The 11,849-nt window shown below is 38.1% G+C and overlaps 1 protein-coding gene across 1 annotated transcript in view; it reads right to left on the reverse strand.

Annotated features, from left to right (window-relative positions):
- The window catches only part of LOC141298294 (integrin alpha-X-like), a 104,031-nt gene extending 93,195 nt beyond the window's left edge, over window positions 1–10,836 (reverse strand). The window contains exon 1 of the mRNA XM_073828801.1: window positions 10,742–10,836. Coding sequence (XP_073684902.1) covers window positions 10,742–10,836 — 95 coding nt within the window. The remainder of the gene's footprint in view (window positions 1–10,741) is intronic.
- Window positions 10,837–11,849: the final 1,013 nt, after the last annotated feature.

Here is an 11,849-nt window from a genome sequence, read left to right on the forward strand (position 1 = left end):
CCAAATGCTGTGGGACGGAGTGATGAGGCACAGCCGGAGGAGTAGAGTCCTGAGGCAACGGTGGGACAACTAACCGGGTTAGAGCCGAATGGACGATGGAGCCCGGTGGAGCTGGTGGACCAACGGCCGACGGTGGAGACGAAGGGGCTGAGAGCCAGGGTGGAGCCGCAGGGTTGGAGGGCCGAGGCGGAGTCCAGGACTCTGAGGCTGGAGACGAAGATGAGGGATCCTCCAGCCATAACGCAGATGGAGACTGGAAGACCCGTGGCAAACCTACCGCACAGATGGTGGGCTGAGGGTGAGCTGAGGGGCTGATAGGTGATAGCGGTGGCAGGGCTGAAGCAGCATGGCTGATAGATCCGGTTAACTTAGGGAGGGTGGGTGCGAAATCCACACAGACAGTTCAGGGTACATAGGAAGTTTACTGACTATAACCTCAGAAAATTCAATCATGTTCTGTTCCATAGCTAGCTGTCCCAGATCCAGTTTAGGCTCACCCTCAGCAGCGGTGCAGTGGGCAATGCTATCTTCAGCATCCTCATGCCCCACTGAAACTTCCACCGTCACAGGCATCGTGGCCGGCTCTCGCACCTGGTCAGGCGGCTTGTGCAGCTCTGGATCCGCGGCGATCCGCAGCTCTGTCGCTCCTAGCGGTGATGGCTTAATGGTCATGGTGGGCTTTGGCTCTTCGTCATCGGTGGGCTCAGGCTTGTGTCCCGCATGTCGGGGTGGTGGCTGGTTGGGCTTTGGGTCCGGAGTGGTACTGGCAAGATTCTCCAAGGAACAGGCAGGGAATGAGGATCTGTTTCTCGCCAGTGTCCACTCCACAAAAGCTGCAAAAATTGGCTCGAGGGCCGTCCTCGGATGATGGTGCTCTGCATGCCGCGTTTAGACTCATGTCATAAAATGCACAGAGCGTGTCGTCCGGGTAGCTGGTGGTGTTTGCTAGTAGCTGGAACAATTGGGTGTAGCCCTCGAGCGGTATCTCCCCCTGCTTCAGCCATAGGAGGAGGAATTCAGGACACAGTAGGGGATTCATGATGGTGACACTACGGAAACAAAAGACTCTAAAAACGAACGAGAAACAAAAACGGGGTGGGGGGGTACTCGGAGAAACTGTTTCAGTCTGGTTTACTGTTACGGTGCAGACAGGAACGGGCAAACAATGACGGAGTAAATACGCAGAATACCAAGCCATTGGAGAACCACACAAGTGCAATGAAAATGGGACTTCTTGAAATGGTAAGCAGTGGAAATTGCACTTCAAGGGCCATGTCAAGTGTGCTGAATGTTAGGTCAACCAGAATTGGGAACACTTCCCATAACACCTGATGTACTCGTTGCATCAGAAGTAGAATTGCATCTATGCTAATATTAGTCTGTTTTGTTCTTATTTCGAGGTCACTGTAGCCCAGATCCAGCCTGTATCTAGATCAGATCATGGATCAGCACCTAGAGATGACTTCTACAGCCCTGAATGTCAGCAGAGACCACATCAACTAGATGAGTCCCAGAGATCATCAGTAAAGAACTCCTCAACTAGACGGCCATTGGCAAAAGACCACAGGAACCTGATGAGTCCTTTGCACAATCTGACTTTGCTGCAACATGGAGCTTATGCACTATTGACACTGTTGTCCTATTTAATACTGTAAAGTTGCTTTGACACGACCCGTATTGTAAAAAAGCACTGTATAAATAAATGTGATTGACTGATTGATTGATTTAATTTCTCCCTTGTCCTGGACAAGGAGGTTTAACCTGACAACTTAAGAAATGCATTTATTGTACTCTTTGGATTACTTACGCTCATGTATTTCCAAACCTTTAATATCTTTGTTTATCTTCAGAACACAAATTTAAGATTTTTTTTTTTTTTTTTTTTTTTTTTTTATTAAGGATTTTCAAATAATACAAACAACCGAGACAAAGACAATCAAACAAACAGACAAACAAACAAACAAACAAACCCCAAGCGCTGCAAGTTAAATAAAATGTACAAGTGTACCTGTTAACAAAAAACATAAATCAAAACAAGAAAAAAGCCAAAACTCTCTTAAAATAAAAATTTCAAAATTTGTGTAGGAAGGATTGGAGAGGTTCCCAGAGTCTCCTGAATTTGTCCTGTTTGTGGTTGAGGTCATAAGTTAATTTCTCCAAAGGAAGAAAGGCTGACAGCCGAGAAATCCACATGGAAATAGTTGGAATCTGAGATGTAGACCATTTTAGTAATATACATTTTTTAGCCAGACATATAAGGGTAGTAAACAGAGATTTGAGGTCTGAGTCAAAAAGGTCTTTAGGAATGTCATTCAACAAAAAAAGTGAGGGGGATAAAACAAAATGTTTCCCTATTATCACCTGGATTGCAGAGTGAACGCCTCTCCAAAATGGTTGGATGTGAACACAGGACCAAAATACATGAAAGAATGTTCCCCTTCAAGTTTTGCATTTAAAACAGAGGTCGGAACAACCTGGGAACATTTTATGCAGTCGAACCGGTGTAAAATAAATTCTGTGGAAAAATGTAAAATTTTGTTCATGTATGGAAATTGAGGTACATTTTGGAAAGATACCATCGCAAATCTTGGTCCAATCTTCAGAATTAAACAAAACTCCTAGGTCCCGTTCCCATAGTGGTTTCAAAGAATCATAAATTGAAGAATCAGAATAAGCTAGTAAGGCATAAAATTTTGAAATAAGTCCTTTGAATGATTTAACTGATAATATGGTTTCTTCCAGTTCCGATAATTTAAATCTGAATTTATTTTGCTTTAAAAGAGACTCTATAAAATGCCGAATTTGAAGATATTTGAAAAAGTCTTCGGAGGGAATATCAAACTCTTCTCTAATTTGTTCAAATGATCTCAAAATTTCAGAGCTAAACATTCCTGAGAAGTCAGACAAACCTTTAAAACTCCAATCCAGCAATCCAATGCTCCTAATCTGAATGGGAAAGTCTGGGTTCAAAGCCAGAGGGGAGTGGATGGATATAGTTTGGGGGATATTCAAATGTTTTTTCACATCATTCCAGACCAATAATGTATTATAGACAATCACATTATCAGTAAGAGAGTTTATCTGAGTTATATTATTAATAAACCACAGGGAATCTAGTCTTCTTGGATGGCAAAATAAAGATTCCAAATCAATTCACAGAGCATCCTGCCTATTCATAACCCAGCTTGTTATCATTTTGAGTTGAGCAGCCCAATAATACAGCTGGAAATTGGGTAAGAGAGACCCCCAAGATCCTTTGGTTTTTCAAAGTTTAGAAAGACCAACTCTCTGTTGCTTATTATTCCAGATATAACGAGATATGTAAGAATTCAAAGTTTTAAAAAACGATGTAGCTAAGTAGCATGGGAGATTTTGAAAAAGATAGTTAAGTCGAGGAAGTATGTTCATTTTTATGACGTTAACTCTTCCAAGAAGGGAAATTGGCAGAGGGGTCCACTTTTCTAAATCTTTTTTTAACTTTTTGAACTAAAGGAGAAACATTTGCTTCAAATAAATTATTCAGATCAGGAGTCAGGGAAATGCCCAGATATTTAAAACCTTTTTTAGAAACCTCAAAAGGAAATTGTATCGTAGGATTATTAGAGTAATTAATAATATTCTCAAAGTTGGGTTGGGAGCTGGGTCTAAACTACGCAAGATATGATGACTTACACCTTGATATTTTAGCGCGGATGACATATACCTAGTCGAATTGCACTGTAGGGGGCGAGAACGAGTCTTCAACTTCTGTGAAATTACCACATCAAATGAGACGTGCAAACATGGATGCAGCTATGAAGCCGCTTCAGGGCAGGTTCGTGCATTGCTAGACCCTTTTTACTGGGGCACGTGCCCCAGTGAAAATCTGCTGTGCCCCAGTAAAATCTCAAGTTTGAGTTATAATTTACTTTGATAATCCCAAAATAAAGACATTAAACTATATGCAACAACTGAATTGACGCTTCTAAAAGCAACGCAGTTTAATGGAAGACTATGCACGCAGAAATCCATGCCCGTGCGCGTCTGTGTATTTAACGGCAACGCGCACATCGTGCAGCCTTTTGCGCAGAAGTACTTGGTTACACAAGTTTGTTTAGGTAATTATGTTGTAAATGCAATTGTCAAGCAGTTTGTGATGCATTTTGGAAACAGGAGATAAGCGCCTGATCTAATGCGCCACCTGGCCCATTCTCGAAGACTTACTTTTAGTCTTTATTTGGGTAGCACACATATTCTGAATGCCTTCAGCAGAATTCAAATTAGCCATTTTAATCTAGATTAATCTAGATTAATTCCAAGATTTAATCTAAATTAATCTATGCCCATCCCTATTAATAACATTAATAAAATTAGAGCTTAATCCAAAATTTTCCAAAGCTAAAAACAAAAAAGGCCACTCCACACGGTCAAAAGCCTTTTCAGGCGTCCAAAGATAATATCCTTTGATGTATTTTTCTGAGTATTAAAATAATGTATAGCATTGAGAGCATGACGTACATTATTCGAACCATGCCTGGATTTCACAAAGCCTGCTTGATCAGGATTTATAACCTTAGGAAGAATAGATTCCAATCTACGGGCCAAAACTTTTGCCATTATCTTATAGTCCACATTAAGGAGACTAATAGGCCTATAAGAAGAACAATCTAGAGGATTTTTATCTTTTTTTAGGAGTAAACTAATTGAAGCCTGTCTCCACGATGGGGGAATTTCACCTTTCCAGATATCATTGATCGCAGGCATAAAAATTGGACGGATATTGGGCCAGAATTTTTTTTTAAATTCCAATGGGAAACCATCTGGACCGGGGCACTTCCCATTTGGCATGGCTTGAATTGCCGCCCAAACCTCCTCTACTGAAAATGGAGCATTTAGGTTAAAACTATCCTCCTCGGAACATAACGGTAATATGATATTACTTAAAAAGGCAGCAATGTCAGAGTTTTTCACTTTTGATTCAGAACTATATAGCGATTTATAGAATTCCTTAAAAGTACTATTTATGACTAAAGGGTCACTAGAAGTGACACCATTTATACTCCGTATCATATTAATTGACCTGTCATTATTTTGATTCTTTAATTGGTATGCCTGTAACCGGCTAGATTTATTGCCAAATTCATAATATTTTTGTTTAGTAAAGAGAAGAAGCTTCTGAATATGGGAGGTATGATCCATATTTAGTTTAGTTCTTGCATTCACCAGTACTTTTAAATTTGAAACTGTAGGGAATTGCTTATGTATTTGTTCCAATCTGGTTACCTCCTTTTCAAGATTTTTCCTATTACTATCTTTGGCTCTTTTAAGATGAGAAGTGTAAGAAATAAGATGACCGCGTAGAGTGGCTTTGGCTGCATCCCAAATCATGGCAGAAGACACAGGAGAATCTCTGTTGTCGAACCAAAATTGAGACAAACTATCTGAAACAAAAGATGAAAAAGGATCACTGTTTAAAAGAGAAGTATTAAATCTCCAATTTGAAGTTCTAGGAATACTGAAAGCAGGATCAATTTGCAAACTTACTACTGCATGATCTGATAGGACGGAGTCAATATGACAAGATTGAACTGCATGCAAAAATTGTTTGGGGAGAAAGAAATAGTCAAGCCTGGAATATGAATTGTGGGGGTGAGAAAAAAATTTATAATCTCTCACTTTAGGATTTAATTGACGCCATACGTCTATCAAACTGGAGTCAGAACATAAATTATTGAGCACCTTAGATGATTTAGGGTTTGATACATTTGCAGATGAGGATTTGTCCAGGGAGGCATTCATTATACAATTAAAGTCTCCGGCTAGAAAACCTAAGCCTTTACAATGGTGAGTGAACAGTCAAATCATCTGGGTTATAAAGTTAGGGGAATCAAAATTAGGAGCATAGAGATTGAGAATTGCTATATGATGTTTGAAGATTGATCCTGTGATCATAATAAATCTCCCTTCAGGATCTGATTCTTTATGTTCTAAAATAAAAGGTAGATTTTTATTAATAAGAATGGCCACCCCTCTTTTGTTCTGTGAGTGAGAAGAAAAGTAGACTTGACCTACCCAGTCTTTCCCTAGCTTTGAGTGTTCTGCATCGGATAGTTTTGTTTCCTGAAGCAGTACTATGTCGGGTTTTTGTTTTTTCAGATGAGTTAGAATTTTTTTCCTTTTAAGTACATGTCCAATCCCTTGAACATTCCAAGTGATAAGTTTAAGTGAACCAGCCATAAAAGACACAGATTAATAGCGAAGATAATGCGATTTTGTTTGGCAAAAAGAGACAACAGAGAGTTGGCTTACAACAAACACATAAAACATCAAATAACACCCTGCAGCACGTACCCACCCCGACTCTGTCCCCAAACAACAGAGTTACACCCCCCATAATGAAGTCAACGAACGTAATAATCAATGCAAATCCAAACTCAATTTAGTGACCACAATAACAATTCAGTTGCTGGAGACAACAGCCAAACCAAGAGACTGAATAAAAAACATAAAAACACTACAAGGAAAAGAGAGTCCCTTAGGAATAAAAGAAAAACTGTAATATACATGGGGAACTATACTTAAGATTAATCAAACCTCCTAGTTATTACAAACTACTTTGAGTCAGGAATAAAAAAAGGTGGAGAAAAAAAAAACTTACTTAAATGTTTATAAATACGTAGCTGAAAATGACATTAGCAATAAGGTTGGCTCCTTTAAATAGTCATAAGAAAACAGACGGTAATGGAAGGGACTCGCTGTAATTCAAGTCAATAATCCTCCTTAACAAACGAGAGTAGCAGCAAAAATACCTCAAGTAAGAGATTCCAAAAAGGCAGCGGCTGATTCAGGGGTATCAAAATGACGAATTTGCCCATTGTGAAGACAGCGAAGCCTCGCAGGGTAAGCAAAGCCACGATACATATTTCGACTGGCCATCAATTTCCCCACGGAATCAAACTCACGACGTTTGCGCAGGACTTCCACAGAAAGGTCCGAGTAAAACCGTAATCTGGATTCTTTGTAGAGGATGTCGCGCTTCTTCAAAGCTGCCCTGAGAACCGCTTCTTTCTGAGAGTATCGGAGAAATCGCACTAGAATACTTCTTGATGACTTATTCGCGTTCGGTATAGGGACCAGGGCGCGATGGGCGCGTTCAATCTCCAGAGAAGGAAAGTCAGCAGGTAGGCTGACTAAAGTTGGAATGGTAGTTTGGAGAAAGTCCGCGAGTGAAGTGGAGCCTTCCGCTTTCTCCGGGAGATTGACAATCTTTAAATTCTTCCGACGCCCGCGGTTCTCCAGGTCGTCAACCTTCAGCTGTAGCATATCCACTATCTTTTGCATAGCTGATATTTGGGCTTCGTGATTGTCGCAACTATCCTCGGTAGTTGAGATCCGAGTTTCGGCTTCATCCATCCGCTTTTCCAAATCTCTTGCCCGATTGGATAAATTGGAGAGAGAAAGCTCAACTGACCCAATAGATGTTTTAATGTCACCCAGAGCACTGTTTATCGTATTCAAGCGAGCTTCGACAGATTCATCCATGTTATTAACACGGGTTGCTACAGATTTGATTTCAATCAAAATCTGATCCATTGTAGTCGTGCAGGTGGACTCCGGGGTGTCAATTTCGCCGTGCTTATCCTCATCAGTAGAGCACGCGATCGGTCGAGTTGTCGCCTTCTTTTTCCTGGTGGACGGGCCAGACGACGAAAAAATAGGAAAATCTTTGTCACGATGAGGTTTAGGCATACTTGAGATAAAAATTAACTGATTAAATGACGTTTGCTGAAAGAAAAGATAACTTTAAACCGTGGTTTAGCAAGGACCGAAGTCTCAGGCGTCCATCTTGCTCCGGGTCACGTGACCACCCCACAAATTAAGATATTTTTAATGAAATCTGAAGATTAAATTTGTTTGATGAAATTTTTGACTAAACGGTTTTACTCCTGTGGAACGACATGAGGGTAATTAATGACAGAATTTTGCTCTATTACTCTAAACACTGGTTGAAGTAACCTTCCCATTACTTCAATTAGATGGTGTTTTTGATATTTTTAATATGTGAATGTATTTCATGTTTAATGTTTAACCCTCTACAGTATGCATTATGATAGACCTATTAAAAAAATATTTGACTCTTTTTCTTTTCTTAGAATTTCTTAGAATTAACTTAACATTCTGTAAAAAAAATTGGGGATTTTTTTTTTAAGGTACTTTATGATATGTTGCCAAATGGCAACAACATCCAATAGTGGATCTAACTTAGAAAATTCTAACTTATAAGTTTCCTTATAATTAATAATTTTGTTGTTTGAAATGTTGTTTGTGTTGATTTAATTGGTGTTGCAGTATTATAAGCTTTAACACAGAACTTAAAAACTTTTATTCCAACAGCTTTTATTTATTCCATTATTTTTTGTAATAAATAAACTGCAATGCTTTTGGTTTTATACCAATGTTTATGATACATGATAATATAATATTGTATTATCATGTATCATAAACATTGGTATAAAACCAAAAGCATTGCCGTTCATAAAACTTCATTTTCTTCTTTCCCTTGCCATAGAACATGGTGGTGCTCACTGATATACTGTTCCCTGTATTCATATCTAATGAAAAGTAGCATTGCCAAAAAAAAATATTTTATCATAATACAAATGCCATTAACATACGGCTAATCAACATTATATTACTAGCATTAATGTTGTTATTGTTACAACTTAAAACATCACAGCTGACCTTGCTAGCTAGCTAACCTATTGCAATATTGCACATTCCACTATTGCACAGTGTTGCCATTTGGCAACACATACATTTGATCGATTTACAACGTAACTTGATGTATCGATTGTCATCATAACTTCCTGGAGGTAATGTCTCTGATTTTTTTTGTGGATGTGACATGAGTTGATCCTTTGTTTTTATTGACGTTTTCGTTTGCATTCAGCAACTACTCACAACAGACGTCAGTCTGTCAGAAATCGCACTACAGAAAAACACTGCACGTCATGTGACTTAACCAAAGCACATTATTGGCTAAACTAAGGTCTTCTCTTTCTAACCAAAAAATTAGAACGTTTGTCTTAAAGAGACAGTGGCAGGGAAATGAAAATAAAGAGCATGTTGCCATATGGCAACACCGTGCGGTAGAGGGTTAAGTAGTTAAGATGCAGTTTCATGAGCTCAGAGTACCTTTTGTGAGAATGGTAATATTCAGTGACAATATACTAAACATTTGTTGAAGTAACCTCAGATAAATTACTACATTTTATGATTTTTTTTTTTTTTTGTATGCTTGTGCATGTATAAAGGTACAGTTCATCAGCTTTGGGTATCTGATGATAATTAAAATGCATGATTTTGTAATGTATACTGTGTAGACAATTTCAATGCATTTTACAGTATTTTCACATTATGTTGGTGATTTAATTAAATAAATTGTTAAAATGTGGCAGCGTATCATCATTTATTTTATTTTTTTCCTTTTCTTTTGGGACAACAGGGAATATACAATTCAGTTGTAACAAAAGGCCAGCAGAGGGAGCCCTTGCCCAGTACTAACTGTTACTGCTCCCTCTGCTTCTTCTATGGTTACTTCCTGTTTGGCAACCATATATGTATGGCAATGCCAAACATGCTTTGCAAAGTATTGTTTTACTGTTGTGGACTCTACCAAGCATTTCCCTGTTTTCATTGCCTTGTTGCTTGTCATAGCCATTGTTTCATTGTTTGTTTTATTTGTTACTTTGGACTGCCCTCTTGGATTTTGACCCTCGCCTGTGTTTTTGGATTACGTTTTGTGTTGCCTTGGATATAACTGTTAGCTGGTGTTTGACCCTGCCTGTTTTGACCACAATCTGTCTAATAAAGCTTGCAGTTGGATCTTTCAACGCTGTTGTCGAGTAACTGTTACATCAGTAAGCTTGCTTTAGCAATATACATTTACCAATATATATTTTTAAATTAGGTAAAACAAAAAAATGTATGGTATCACAATTTATGCTACACAATTGTTACTCTTAAAGTGAACAATTATTTAGCAACTTCCGGTTCACGTGGACTTTAAACGTCATGTTGTTTAGAGATGCAAAACAGTACTTTGACTGTGTTTGGAACCTTTTTTTAATTAACTTCTGGTTTATTGAACTGTTGAATAAAATCAATATCACATTTAAGATTTTTTGCCAAAAAATAAATAAATGAACAAATAAATTGCACTCTGAAATTATATATAGTATAATTTTGGGAAAATGCATTTTATTAGACTGAATCACAGTGAAAGAGCGCACTCTAAATGGGCACATTCAGTCTATCAGGTGTTTAAGCACTAGCTAGACCCCCCCACACACACACAAACACACACACACAAACACACACACACACACACACACACACACACACACACACACACACACACCCTTAGTTCGCACACTGAATACATGGTCTTTCAATCTATAATGATGTTAGTTACATTTGCAACAGGGGGTGCTGCAGTCAAAGATACACCCATGGTACATTTGAGCCGGCAATAAGGATGATAATTTAGAAGTCACACAGACTTTAAATAAACATTTTGATAACCAGTATAATAGTATAATTCTTTACTATAACAGGCCATGTATATTAAAGAAAACTGCAGAGGTTGTCAGATGTTTGGTAAGACAGTCTCTTCCTGTTTTATCAGGCAGCTAATGGCGAGTGTGTTGAGTACTGGTAATGTTGTGTTTCCAAACATCATGAGTAGATGTGCTGCTCTTACCTTAAAGCATCTTTCTGTAAAACTTTATAGCCAAAGGATACTTTCTGTGGTGAAGTAAACATTTTCCAGGTAGAAGGATCAATGTTAAAAGCCATCATCGGCTGAGACACTACAGCGTTTAGACATTTAAAAAGCACTGAATTAGTAACTAGAGACTGCATTTTGACAATCAAAAATGTATAAAATGTATATTTCAAATCATGCTAAAATACATGCTATAATAGATTAACAGATAAAAAACACATGCACATATCACTGTGTGGCATCAATAGAAGCAATTACAAAATAAAATATCATTTTAAAAAACTATGCTGAAGAACATGAGGCCCTGCTATATTGTGAATATAGTAATGACTGAAAAAGTTGCAAGTGCCCTGCTTAACACTATGCCTAACAGAACCTTTAGCTTGTTTGCTTTCCTTAAGTGTTAGGGTTAGGTTAGTTGTTTTTCATTCTAAAGACATTAAATATGTAAAGCTGACATGTGCAACTTTTTGCAGTTCAAGTCCCATAGATGCATGTTTGTGTCAAAGCAGAGAGCACATATGAGACTGAATTAGACCAAGGCATTTATATAAGGAAGTTCACACTAATTCGATTTTGTTCTTGCCTTAAAAGGACTTTTTTTCAATCTTCATCGATATTATATGACTCGCCATGCTATTACTTTACAAAGATAGTTCAGGGTTTGATCAGCTTTTGAGGTTATATAAAATTGTATATAAAAGATGTTATGATCAACAATGAATGTTGAGTAACTGTAACTCTACAGTCAAACTAAAACTGTAAGGGGTTTAAATGTTATTCCTTCAACAACATAATGAATCTGTGTACAGCTTGAATATTGCAATGATTTCAAAGTTTATCATATTACCACTGATTACAATCTTACAAGATGGTACAAAAACACTGAAGAGCTTACAAAAGAGCAAACTTACCACAAAAGATGCATAATATGATGCAAAAGTTCTGGTCCATCATAACCTGTCAAATGTAGATGTGAAGGATGCATCAAATCATATGCTAAAGTAAGTGATAGATGGGTTCACAGCTGTGAAAAGGGGTGGAGGCTTCAAACTAAAGAGGAACAACAATTTGATAGAGGAAA

Source organism: Garra rufa, chromosome 22 (genome assembly GCF_049309525.1).
Source record: "Garra rufa chromosome 22, GarRuf1.0, whole genome shotgun sequence".
Lineage (NCBI taxonomy): Eukaryota > Metazoa > Chordata > Actinopteri > Cypriniformes > Cyprinidae > Garra > Garra rufa.